Source organism: Lampetra fluviatilis, chromosome 22, assembly GCF_964198595.1.
Source record: "Lampetra fluviatilis chromosome 22, kcLamFluv1.1, whole genome shotgun sequence".
Taxonomy (NCBI): domain Eukaryota; kingdom Metazoa; phylum Chordata; class Hyperoartia; order Petromyzontiformes; family Petromyzontidae; genus Lampetra; species Lampetra fluviatilis.
Genome location: NC_136296.1, coordinates 2,138,022 through 2,151,810, shown reverse-complemented (window position 1 = coordinate 2,151,810; position 13,789 = coordinate 2,138,022). Strand labels below are relative to the sequence as shown.

Sequence of the window (13,789 nt, the reverse complement as noted above, 5' to 3'; positions counted from 1 at the left end):
GGTAAATCCTAATAAATTAAACTGAAACTGAAACCCCGAGGTGGCCACTCGACCTCTGATATTATTAATTTGGGTCAACGGCAAGGCCTGGATCACCGACAAGCCTTCTGCTGGGTGAATTTAGGTAGATTGCGGCGTTTTAACAGCATGGGGATGTTATTCTGTATCCATGCAGTCATCGACTTACGAACACACGCAATTACGAACCAACTTCCACGATTTTTTTACATTGATTTAAAACGTGAACTTGCACTTTGTAAATTGAACCGCTGAACAAATATTTTGAGCGAGGCGATCCTCCGTGAGATGTAATGTGTCAGCCTCACGCAGGGAGTGTTTCTGCACGTGTGTGCGTGCGTGTTTGTGTGTGTGCGCGTGTGCCCCTGTGTGTGTATGTGCGGGGAGCGGTAGTGCAATGGTTAGTGCACTGCACTACAAACCCAGTGACCCGAGTTCGATTCCCGACTCACGACCAACACCAGTGACGATTATTTGAATGGGTCCTGGGCCTCCCCTAGATTGACTAAGCCTCAAACGCGTACCTGGTGCGGTGTATGTTAACATTGGCATTGCAGAATCCAAAGTGGCCGAGCATGGTCCTGCCTACTCACTCCCTCGTGTGCCGTGCCGGCCTTCATAGGCACTGCTTGCTAACAGCACTTGCCCCCACAGTCTGTTAAAGCTTTTGCTGTTGGTGTGTGCGTCTGTGTGTGTGTGTGCGTGCGCGCGTGCCCCATGTATGTGTGTCATGGTACACAATAGTCCCCTTAGCTGCTTAGCACTTGCCCCACCTCCACTCGACTCGCAACAAAGACAAAGATCACCTTTACAGCCTTAACAGATTATTGGGGCAAGTGCTGTTAGCGAGCACCTATGAAGGCCGACACCCACGAGGGGATGGGTGGCCAGCACCACGCCCGGCTGCCGTTGTCTCCCGAGTCACAGCTGAAACTTGATCTCTAAAGTGCGAATGCTGTCATAAACATCTGTCACCCATTTATTTTGCCTCTGCATTTTGGTGTTAAGACGGATGTTCTGTAATATCGACCATGAAACAAGATCCCGTATCCGTTCATTGTCATAGCCCTCCTTTTCTGCTACATGAACAACTGTAGTTCACCACACAATTCATAGAAACTTTGCAATACCGCTCCCCAGCCTATTAAACGAATGTCCGTGTGCGATATGGCAGTCTGCGGGGTTTCTGACCATTTTCAAGAAGGCAGTTGAAGGGCCTGTGGGTCTGGCCCCTTGCGTGAATGAAATTAACGGTGTTTGTAACCACGGCCAGCACATTTCCCATTTGCAATGTTTTACGACACAGTGCTTCCTGGTGTAAAATGCACTGCACACTGAAAAACTGACGGTCGGGATTGACGGTACCTAATTTTTTCTTTGTGACAACTCTAGCTCTCTTACCCACCATGCATGGTGCTCCGTCTGCGGCCAAACTCATAGCTTTTGACCAGTCTACACCCACTCTGTCCATGGCACCCACCTAACTGGTGAATATATTTACAGCTGTGGTTTGGTGTCTTTCATGGGAACCACCTCTACAAACTCCACATATTTTGATCAACACCACAAATGAAAACTGCAAGTTGCGCCACGTTAGTTAAATCCGTGCTTTCATCAATAGAAACCGAAAATGCATAAAATGACTGCGCGCTGTCCATAAGTTGCTCATTAATATTCTCCAATATATATCAATGACACTCTCAGCGACAGTGTTTCTGCAGAGGCTAATATTAGCAAAGGCCTGTTGCTTTTCTGGACATATTAAATCTGCATTGATAAGCATGCATCTCCCGATTATGCCTCTGCAGAAACATTGTGCAGTTATAGAGCTAGCTTTAACTGACGCCTCACTTTCGTGAAGAGGGACTGCTGCTTTTTCAACGATTTCTCGAGTTCGTCAACTGTGTTGGCACGCATCTTCCCAGGGTATATGTTGTATTTCTCTGCATAATTGGATTCACAATGTTTGGTTTTCATTAACCTCCACTAATACATATGAATTACTCCATTTTATTGGACAAATCTACACACCTTGTCCACCTTCCTTTTCTTTGATAACATAATAAGGCAATACGAATTATATCACAATGAAAAAATAATTATCTTTTTCCATACATTTTAACTTTGAATTTCAACCGGAGATTGAAATGGGGGATTTGGCGCGCTGTGCCTCAAATTCAAAATCTGAAAGCGTGGGAAAAAAAGTTGATTTATAGATAAATTTCCGTTTAAAATTCAGGTTGAATTTAGGTAGAGGCTTTAAATATATGTATATAAGTAAGTTGTAACATTTTTTAAAGGGTTTGGGCCAGAGGAAGGGGCTTGGTGGGCCAGGTACAGCCCACAGGCCGTGTTTTTGACACCCCTGCCCGAGTGGCAATGTTTACACATCGCAACAGGTACTCATTTGAGGCTGAGTCGACCTCGGGGAAGCCCAAGACTGGTTAAAATAATCACTGGTGGTGGTGGCCGTGAGCGGGAATCGGAACTCGGGTTGCTGGCGTCGTAGCTCAGCGCGTTAACCGCTACACTCACGCGGGGACAGGTAGATAACCCTTGATTAGAGTAAACACAAAATATATAGACACAGCACGAGTGGGTTAGTTGGATACATTCCACTGTTCTGCTCACCGTATAAAACTGCACTAACCAGCGGCAGCCAGTCTACAAAATAGACAAGCCAACCCAAGTGATTGTGGTCACAGGTGAGAGAGAGCCAGTCTCTCGCCCGTGCCACTCCACCCATCGTACGTGCACAAGTAACCTGGCTGACCACATGACAACGGATCCTTGCCTCACAAGGCATGCAAAGATGCCACTTCCTTGGACACGTTAAATAATTTTATCTTTTTTCAGAAACGGTCTGGCCGCATATGATAGCTCAACGAAGTGGCTTACTATGTGGACATTTCTAGCAGTAAAATAGTTTAAGCGTAATGTTGATTCTAAAGGTGGAGGAAAAACCCAGAGGAGACAAAGGCACTTGTGTTCAGGGCACGTAATATGCCGATGAAACTCGCTGACAGTACAAGCGATTATCTTTGTTATGTCAAGGAGACATTGCGTATTTATTGTGTTATTTTGTAATTCGGTTCAAGGTGAGTTGGCTGCAGTTTTCAGCTTGGATGTGGATTAAGTACAGATTGTAACACGGTAAGAATTGCACAATGGAACAAATGTAGTGTGTGTTAGGTTAAAAGTGTAACAATTGTAGAGAAAAACAACGTGAAATCTACATTTAAACGACAAAAATAAACCACAACTTATTTAACATTAAAAGGTAAAATATTAAGGATACTTTGACGGTCGGTATTATGAGCTTCAAACTCATTTATATTCAAAGTAACCAATCGGTGACTGATTAATGGATAGACTACACAGGTGTTCGGGACGGTGGCTGGGAACCTCAACACGCAGGATGTTGTTAGGGCACACGGCAGCATTTTATTTATCAAACTGATGCCCTATTGTGCAGAATTACAGGGAAAATATTACGAAGGGAAACCCTGATTACCAAAAAAACCTCATATTTGCAAGGATTTTTATACACACATCTCCGAGTAAGATGGTTGGCTAGGTACGGTGCGAAAGAAGTTCAACATACATACGTACAACATATTTTAGTCCATCGGCACGATTGGATTTTCAGACCAATATTATGTAGCAGCATTTATTTAAACAAGCTAACTTTTGGACTGGTGTCGACCTTTCTCGTTCTCATCATCAGAGTAAAACTTGATCAATTCATGCAGTATTGAAATAACTTCAAAAATTTGCGTAACAAATTAATCATGCATTTCCAATCAGAACCCAGGAGAAGCTTTGTGATTTTGAAGGTGTGAGTCGAATAGCAACAGATTTAATGGTAAAACATAGGTGATATTTATAGTTTCCTGTAGCAAATCATCTCTTGTAGTTTAGAGTAACTACGAATGGTTATCAATAAACACATTCCAGTGTACTTTAACACATTTAAAAATCGCAATGACAGCTTATAGAACGCATAATTATTATTAAAGTCTATCACACGTGCCATCACAATTTCTCAACATTTTATAAAACGGCACCAGCCTCCAGGAGTGCAAAAATTGACGGACTCTATTCCACACGCAAACGTGTTACAACACTTATGGGCAAGGTAATCTAAAGGGCACGATTGCAACATCTAGACATTAATCATTTATACTGTTGTTTGTTTTGTATTCTCATGAACCGGCGACACTGTTGGTTTATAGAAGACAATCATGGATTGTGTCCGGTGATTAACCCTGAGCTAAATGTTCTTTTCAAATTCCATAGGCAAAGGGATTTGGGATATTCATGGAATAGTGTGTAGTTATGATTGCTCAGAATAGAATTACTCATGAATTTGCATGAAAGTCTTTCAGAACATTATCCATTGCCCTGCTCACCGTTGCTTAAGTGTACCTCAAACGTGAAGTGCACACATTTGACTTACAATGTTTGTAGGGTTTTGTAACCAACATTTGTGTTCGGGTGAGGCCACGTGGTGGTAGTTTTATGCCAACCTGTGTGTCGGTGACACTCCCACACCTGATAAGCCTGTCAGTTTTACACAAACATTGTTTCGATGTACCAGTGTATTTATCATGTCTTAATACAGCTTCTTACCAGCGGCTTAGTACTGTGCTTGTCATGATTGAATTTAAATAATATGACTTTTAGCCCAAACTGCTTTGAGCTTCATCAGGTAAGGAACTCAGAAATTGAGTGGCTGCTTTAACCGACTGTTAGTAACGTATATTCATGAATGTGGGTATTAACAATTTTAAGTATCTATTAAAACGTGAATTAATGAAGACGTGTACAACATACTGAAGAGCACAAAATGCCAAAGAAAACGAATTCTAATTATTAATAATTCACATCCTTTATCAATCCACTGCTGGATGAAGGCTTCCCCATGCGTTATTGGTCATTGCGGTTGTTCAACCATAAAATCACTTAATATGCATTCCTATTATCATATCTTATTGATTTCGTTATATATCCATAATTTTTAATACGTTTATATTTTCAGTAAAACATATTTTTTACAATTACTATTTGTATTACTATACAAAGTTGAATGTATCCAGTGTTTTATATTCAGTATTACAGTATTAAAGATCGGATAAATGAATTTAAATCATTGACATTTACACATTTCATTAATCATTTAGATTAAGTTCCACTAGCTTCAGCAGAGATAGAAGCGATGAAATCTGCTTATGTGCAGGAGCTAGGCATATTGTTGCATAGTAGGACCATGAAGAGATGGCGTCTTGGAAAGGCCTTCATCCAGCAGTGGATAGATCATGACTGACGATATGCATTTTCAGGTTACACATACTGGAGGCCCATGGAGGCCCATGGAATATAAATTAAAGGGTTCTAGGAAGTAATGGAAAGTAAAACTTGGCTTGGAATTTCCACCCAACTTATTAGCAAGGGGAAGAGGATTTTTTTTAAACTGCTCATTGTGCAGTTTGTCCTCAAATAGAAAGTAAAGAGAGTCATTACACAGTCTCTAAAAAGTAAACAGACTCAAACGATTAAATTAAGCCTGAACAGACAGCATTGTGTTATTTAAGCAGATTGGGTATTACTTTCGGGGGGCATTTCGTAGAGACTGGCAGACATTCGATGAATCACCCTAGGGAACAAAAAGGACGTAGTAAACCATTAACTTATCTCCCATTTGTTTTACATGTGGATTTCCCCGGCACTCATTTAGATCTCAATGAAAACAAATCCATGGGGTAATTCCCCTGTGACGTCTGCCACTACACAGAGAACAAAGGGTGTTTGCATGGCATGGGAGTGGCACTCCCATAAATACGAGACCAGAGCACCTGGACACAACTACAGCTGTAGCTCATCCAGCAGTCACGATGAAGGCACTGCTCAGCGTCGTCCTCGGTCTTCTCTTCCAGGAGCTCGCTTGCTCCACTTATGTAAGCTACGCGCGCTGTTGCAGGCCAGGCTCACTGTCTGACTGAATATATACTGGGTCACTGGTCGATTGTAGTAGGCATCTGCCAAGTAACTACAACCATAATAAGATATATACTGGAATTGGTGCTGCTGTGTGTTATAATAGACCTGGTTGATATTAAGTGCGGGTTTCCTTAAAACTTTCTGGATGAACGATGGCTAATAGCTAATGATGACATGTTATGCATTCTACATGTATAATCTCCATCAGACATGATGTATCCACTGCTGGATGAAGGCTTCCCCAAGCCATCGCCATCTCTCGTGGTCTTGTAGTCTACTAAGCAAACTTAATGAATTTTGCATAAAATTTGGGAACAATGCCTCTTTAAATATTGCGGTGGATATGCAATTGTGATGTTTTAAAATATGCGAGTTTGATGTGCTTTCACGTTGCGATCTTCGCTTCCAAGCTGGTCCCTGGCGCCTCCACTAACGGCTCCCGGGATGCGGAGGGCCAGTGCGTGTGTAACGTCTATCTGCCGGACCCCGTCTTCCCGGCCAACACGGTGGAGCAGCTGCAGCTCAGCACCCAGACGATTGCCACGGCCGTCACGGTGGAGTCACAGAAGGTGACCTCTTCTTATTTCACCAGGAGCTTAAACATTGCCCATTAAGCCAACATGAAACATGACTGTGTAGGTTTTCACGGTGGTGCTTGCATAACTCTCCGATGTGTTTTCAGGTCGTACCACGTGTTCTGCATGATGTCTGACGTTTTATGTGATGTTGCTCCACGTGTTGCTAGCATGTTCAGTAATTTGATTCTAGAAGCCCACCATCATGCCAAACAAGATGCGTTCCAGCCCGAAAACACATTCAGCCCAACAACACACGTGGAAATCAACACGAAACATTAACTACCGGCGAAACGTTGTACTCGAATTGTAAATGTTGTGTGGTTACTCTCCAACACACCGGTGTGCTGAACTTGTAATGAATTGGAATGTTTTTTACGTGAAAAACCTTACTAATCAGATGTGTTTAGTGGTAGTGGGATTAATGACATTTATATTTACGCGATCTAACCCAAAAAATCCTTTATTATAGATAACACGAAACAGTCTAATTCGGAAGGTGTCCTGGATGAAAACATCCAGGTCACTTTGCAGATCAAAAAAAAACAAAGCATCGATAACATCAATTTAACATCACAGTCATAAAAAATAACAATCTGCATAATGTATTAAATTAAACACTGAATAAAGTATGCAGCTTATTATTTAATTAGTCAGGATGAAAAAAAACAGTATGGATAGTAAGGCATGAGGACTTCATGTGTGGGGTGCCACGGTGGCGAGATGTTAACTACCTTGGCTGGTATACAGGAGATCGTGGGTTCGAGCCCGACCCTGACGCCCATATATTTGTAGTTTGCATGTTCTCCCCGTGGCGGCATGGATTTTTCTCTGGGTCCTCTGTTTTTTGCCTCTACATTTATAAACATCCGTTTAAGAGTATTTGGCTGCTATAAATTTCCACATGATGATAAGCCACTGGGTTTAGCTATCATTTCTGATGGCCAAGTCGCTTCTGAAAAAAATAGCTATATAGTTCAGTGGGCCTTTATCTGCTAAAATAAAAAAAATGTTTCTTGTTGTATGCCTCGAAAATACTATAACCCTTGTATCGTTACTTTCTGGAAGGTTATCAGTTCATGAATGCTTCGGCACACCGTGACAGACTTTATATGCAACCATTAGTGATTATCCATGCACCACAATGCTAAAGTAATGCATTTTTTAATTGAGTTGTCATAATGTGATGACAATTCCTGGAATCCCTGTAGAAGACCATCATTGCAGGCCTAAAAAATACCATACACTCTCTGGAAATTATCAGTCACCCATTTCACACTGCAGAGGGCACGACAGTATTTCCCCAAGCAGGTCAGGATGAAGCTTGATGAGGGCCCAGGGCTGCTGCTACAGCTTTAGGGGCATCTCTCTATGTTCCATTTCTTCCAAACTCATGTTTTGTCAACACCCATAGCCCATGTCGACCTCTCCATTGTTATTCATCCCGGTTAATTCAGTCGTGGGTTTTTTAACAATAATAATTGACACTTATAAAGCACGTTTCACCCAGAGGTCGTAAGGTACTGCACAGAGCTAAAAGCAAGCAAGTAAATAACTCACGCAATTCTAAAACCTAATATAAGCACGTAGGCTCATGATTTAACCACAGGCACACATAAAATAGAATGTGGTTTGTAGAGCTAAATCAAAGTTTAAATTAGGAAACTAAATCTCTGTGAGTAATAGCCATTGAGGATTTGGCTGTAATGACTAAATTGTCTCTAGGGCTCATCATTGCGCTGTAGTGTTGTATTTGAGCAGTTCTAAAGCAATTCATATATTTGTGGGAGCCCAGGGCAGTATTTGATAACACCCGGGCATTAACCTGTCCTCAAAGATTCCTTGACGAATCAACCTTTAATTGCATGTATGTTTAACTTCTTACGCACCGTACCGTAGCCAACCGTGCTGTTATAGTCACGCTAAGTTTATATATATGACTACAGCACTGCCAACAACAGTCCCGTACATTTAATATAAATGGTTGTTTATTAAGTCAACACGTGTAAAAGATCGATTGAAATGCGTTGGAAGGGGATAATCTTCAAACTACGCCTACAGGTGGCAGAGAACCACGCCACGCTGGTGCGCTACACGGCACAACTTCGGAACCTGACGGCGCGCGTGGAGCGAATGGAGCAGGGCCATGACCGCTACTCAGAGCTGGACTTTGAGCTGCTGCGGATGGAGATCAGGGAGATGGAGCAGCTGGTGCAGCAGCTGAAGCTGGAGGTCTCCAGCGCCACGCTCGATCGTCTCCACCTCTCGGTGAGTCACGATTGTCAAAAAGGCACGCAATTGTTTCCATCAGGGGTGTTGTGATATGGAAATGCTCGTGAAAATGTGTAAAAATACACACATGCTGACAAAAAACTACATTCCTTTGTCATTCCACTCTGGTCATGGGGGTTGTTCGATCATACTGTGCTTCCTAACCATACTTCATCGCCCTGGTCAGTGTGGGCTGGTTAGTCGGAGGGGAAGAGCATGGAGACAGAAACCGTGCATAAATCACTCCGATATTAAATGGCCTTCCTTAGCGAAATTGCTTGCAAAGAAATGAGGAATTGTTACTATGTTAAACCACAATGGTTTATTACATCACTGCTGTCCTGTTTTAATGTCCTATGTCTAATTGCTATTAGGTTGTAGAAAGGGTTTCAGTTCTCAGTACTCTTGGATATTTATTTACGTGTTCCACACATGTGCACTTTCTTCAATAAACATACTGCTCACCATTACAGGTCATACACGTGCTTAATTACAGAGCCTATTGTTGCCATTTCACAGGGTCGGGGGTTCCTATTTTAATGAACACAACAGGGGTAGGCAAGTGCCTAACACGTGGCAGTGTAAAGACATGAGCATGTTAGTTAATGGAGTATTCATGTAATTTGACAAGATGTGGGTGCCAGGATCACTGGGCCTGGGGTTCCTGGATGTATGGGGGGGGGGGGGGGGGGTTAAAGGGTTCAGGGTTGCAGCTTCCAAGTATTATTCACCATTCAAATATTTGAAAAAAAAGTGAATATCACGTTTACTGTATGATATAAAATAAACTGGTAGGTTATGAAAACGAAACAAGATTTTAAATCAAAATACTTTGTTAGAGATTCCTGAGGTTATGATTTGAAGATTTTTTTCCTCCGAATGAAGTGTATTTTTAAAGAAACATATCAACGTATTAATGATTGATTATACAAATGTAATCGTGCCATATATATGAAAAGTCATTTTCTTTCAGAGAAGGAAGCGTAATACTGATTACTATTCATTGTTGTAAATGTTCAGTGCAGCAACTCATAACACAACTTGCTATGTAGCGGTGAATTTAGCAGTTTCACGTGAAGACATATGCAGGCAGCTCAATTAAAATATATCTGAACTGGAATTATAGTTTACTGCTTCTGCCTTAAAATAAGGCACCACGTGAATATGGCTTATGTGGATACAATGTTGATGTTATCGCTTTGAGAGGGTTGTTCTCCTGGCACTCCAGTTCTCACATGGCAGAGCAGGAGGCAGGTCAAATGTCAGACAGAGCGAGGAAAACCAACTTTATGGGCGGGAATAGTGAGTGAGTAGGCGTGTCCATGTAAAAGTAGGTGGGGCTGATGGAGGGAGGGCCCTACCAGCTCAGCACATGTCTCATTTTAGTCTCCCAGACATTTGGTAGCCCTTCCCCTACAGTTGACTGTCACGTGCAACAATATTTTAGAAGTGTTTCTACTTCGCAAACAGAAGTCCTGAAATATTCATATCACTCATTGAAGAATTCTGGCGTATATAAATCTAAAACTTTTTGTTTGTAACACTCATGATGCAATGTATTATAACTCCATCCTGGTCAACAGATCCAGAACGTCAGCGTGGTGGTGAACACGCTGGAGAGGTACGACAGGAACAACGTGCTGCTCATCCGACGCCAGGTGGACACTCTGCGCAAGCAGCTGCAGGACTGCCAAGAGGAGGCCTCTAATGCTGGCCAGCCCCCCGGCAGCAATCCTGGCCAGCAGCCCCCCATAGGTGAGTTCCATATATCAGTGGTTCTCTTCACCCTATACGTCCACTGCAGTAGATAGGGGTAGGGTTAAGTGCAATACAAGTGCAACTCAAATACAGCAGAAATACAATAATCCGTGATGCCATAATCCATAAATCGCTATAATTTGTGGATTATTGTCTGTTCGCAACCATTCCTGCATCCGTGGCACACCGTGTGAGATTGAATCCTCTTTTGTAGACAGCCAACCACGAACATTAGACGTGGCCATGGTTCTTCAGAGCTGCAGGAGTCAGAGCTGTTGGGAAATTCTGAGCTAAGCTCTTTTTTTACTTTGCATTTGTTTGTTGCATCTGCACATCCTAGTTGTCCTTAATAGAAAATGTTGTTTGCATTTTTTTGACTTGTGTTAGATTTTTATTTTACTGCTAAATCCCTCAATATCGACCCCATATGGCAGATTCCCCCCCACCTCTTCTTCCAGACACAGGGTTGGACTTGTTTGGGTGGTGGTGGTGAGGGTTGTGGAGGGTGTGGGGGAAGTGTGCACAAAGCAATGGTAGTGACCAGGGACTTGTAGAGGTAGGGGTGGAGGTTGTGGAAGGGGGGTACACAGCAGTGGTAGTGGTGACCGGGGACAGCAGTGGGTATGGGTGGGTGGAAGCAGTCGGGGCGGGGTGGCTTCGCGATGACGACCAAAAACCCTCTTAGAGCAGCAATATAGCAATTGTGTGTCTAAAATGTCTCCCTATTAGTTTAGTGGAGTGTATATAAGTGGATTACCCTGGAAATATTAAAAAAAGTTAAAGTAGTAAGTTCTTGTGTGGCCCTGACTAAACAATCCTGGTGTTACACTCATCCATTGGTCGTGATGGACATTACCGATTCCTGTGGTGACGACCGAGATTTAAGTTGTATATTTGTATTAATAAAACAGTTTACGTGTTTGTTCATTTTAAAATGATAATTAAAAATTTCAATGAACTTTTTCTCCTAATGGAAACGTAAAAAACATTTTCTAAAGTGTGTTTTCTTTGCAGGCTCATGCGTGCACGGTGGCTTGCAGAACGTCAGCACACCATATATTCACATTCTGAACATGCAAGGTGCAGCGTTCCAATATGGCGCCTTTGGGAAAGACCCACTCCCACTGAAGGGACGTGAGGATGTGTACTGGGTGATAACCAGCAATCAGGTTTACTTTACTGTGATGCAGATGTTTGCTAACTACCGGGCACTGCAGACGTATGTGCTGATGGAACAAAAGACCCTTTCTTGTGGATCTGATTGTGGTTATGGAATGGATGCAGTGATGTACAAAAATCACATGTTTTACAGATGCTCTACTGGTGTCTCTATTTGCAAATATAACCTGACAGCCTCCACTATTACCAGAGTAAATCTCCCCCAAGCGTCAGGAAGCAATTTGTATCCTTACCTGGGCTCTACCTATTCTGATATCGATTTCTCTGTGGATGAACAAGGTCTGTGGGTCATTTACTCAGTTGATGGGAAGTTGTCCCTTGCTTTACTTAATGATACTTCCCTTGCTGTTATCGGCAGCTGGACCACCACGCAGTACAAACCCTCGGTTAGCAATGGCTTCGTGGTGTGTGGAGTCCTGTACCTCACGCGCACTTCTAGCCTTAAAACTGAAGAGATCTACTTTGCATTTGACACCAAAACTAACCAAGAAAGGTTAATGAGCATCGTGATTTCGAAGCCCTTGGAAAAGATGAGCAGCCTTAACTACAACCCAGCTGATCACAAGCTGTACATGTATAATCAGGGATATTTGGTTACTTATGATGTGACCTTTAAACCCATATAATTGATAACAATAATACGTAGTTCTTTAGGGCTTTTATTGTATGAGAGCTTCAACAATTAAATCTGTAGAATATTATTGATAGTTGCCAAGGGCATATACTGCACCATGTAATATTTCAAATGAGCGTGCATCGGTTATTTGTTTACCTCATTTCAAATAGATGATGCTGCACCATTTGTAGACCTAGACAAACTCCAGGTGTGACATACATAGAAATTATATCAAACAAACGTTATGCTCCAATTATGACAACCCAATGCATGGATGCTGTGAATGTGGCATTGGTGTTTATTCAGTTCGGTATTTGTTGTTGTTAACGTCATTTAAACATAAATAAAGAAAACATTTCTTGCGCAACTCGGGAGTTGGTCACCAACCAGTATGTTGAATTCTAGATTTGAAGCTTTCGTGACTGCAAGGATTCATAGTCTTAGGTTTTTTTCGGTAAAGTCACGTAGGTAAAAAATTTAAATTAATAAAAGTAAAATAAAAATAAAATAAAAATCACGACGTTTTCGGAGGCAACACAAGTTTCCGTCTTCAGGTGGAAACGTCACAGCACGATAGCTGTATCAAGTGAGAGAAATTCCAAGAACACAGTATTTGTATATATATTGGTTGAGGGTGGGAGGAGCCAAGGTAGGTCCTGAATATTATTTTTGTGAGGTTCGGTGCGGCTGAAGCACGCTGTTAGGAATGAGCCTTTGGTGTGTAAACTCGGTGCGGATGATGTAAAGGTGCGTGTAAAAGGGACAGCCTTTTTGTTATGTAGAGATTATGCGGCTGAAATCGCTGCCAGGAAATGAGTCTTTGTTGTGTAGAATGGTTGACTGAGCCTATTATTATGTAGAGGTGGTGCGGCTTAAATCGCTGTCAGGAAATGAGTCTTTGTTGTGTAGAATGGTTGGCTGAGCCTATTATTATGTAGAGGTGGTGCGGCTTAAATCGCTGCCAGGAAATGAGTCTTTGTTGTATAGAATGGTTGACTGAGCTCAGTCAACCATTCTACACAAGAAAGACTCATTTCCTGGCAGCGATTTCAGCCGCATCATCTCTACATAACAAAAAGGCTGTCCCTTTTACACGCACCTTTACATCATCCGCACCTAGTTTACACAACAAAGGCTCATTCCTAACAGCGTGCTTCAGCCGCACCGAACCTCACAAAAATAATATTCAGGGCCTACCTTGGCTCCTCCCACCCTCAACCAGTATATATACAAATACTGTGTTCTTGGAATTTCTCTCACTTGATACAGCTATCGTGCTGTGACGGTTCCACCTGAAGACAGAAGCATGTGTTGCCTCCGAAACGTCGTGATTTTTATTTTATTTTTTATTTTACTTTCATTAATTAAATTT

The 13,789-nt window shown here is 42.1% G+C and overlaps 1 protein-coding gene across 1 annotated transcript; it reads left to right on the top strand.

The window, feature by feature from the left end:
- The first annotated feature begins 5,887 nt into the window (after positions 1-5,887).
- On the top strand, positions 5,888-12,784 carry LOC144938610 (olfactomedin-4-like). Its single transcript, XM_078866598.1, has 5 exons — positions 5,888-5,975; positions 6,429-6,587; positions 8,655-8,861; positions 10,448-10,619; positions 11,637-12,784. Exons 1-5 carry the CDS (start codon positions 5,913-5,915, stop codon positions 12,425-12,427), a joined length of 1,392 nt encoding a protein of 463 aa, XP_078722724.1. The 5' UTR covers positions 5,888-5,912; the 3' UTR covers positions 12,428-12,784.
- Positions 12,785-13,789: the final 1,005 nt, after the last annotated feature.

Bases quoted from the DNA above. Each gene is read 5' to 3' on its own strand.
- LOC144938610 (XM_078866598.1), top strand. From the start codon at position 5,913: ATGAAGGCACTGCTCAGCGTCGTCCTCGGTCTTCTCTTCCAGGAGCTC. The intron at 5,976-6,428 runs GTAAGCTACGCG...TTCGCTTCCAAG, and splicing joins AGCTCGCTTGCTCCACTTAT to CTGGTCCCTGGCGCCTCCAC. The intron at 10,620-11,636 runs GTGAGTTCCATA...TTTTCTTTGCAG, and splicing joins TGGCCAGCAGCCCCCCATAG to GCTCATGCGTGCACGGTGGC.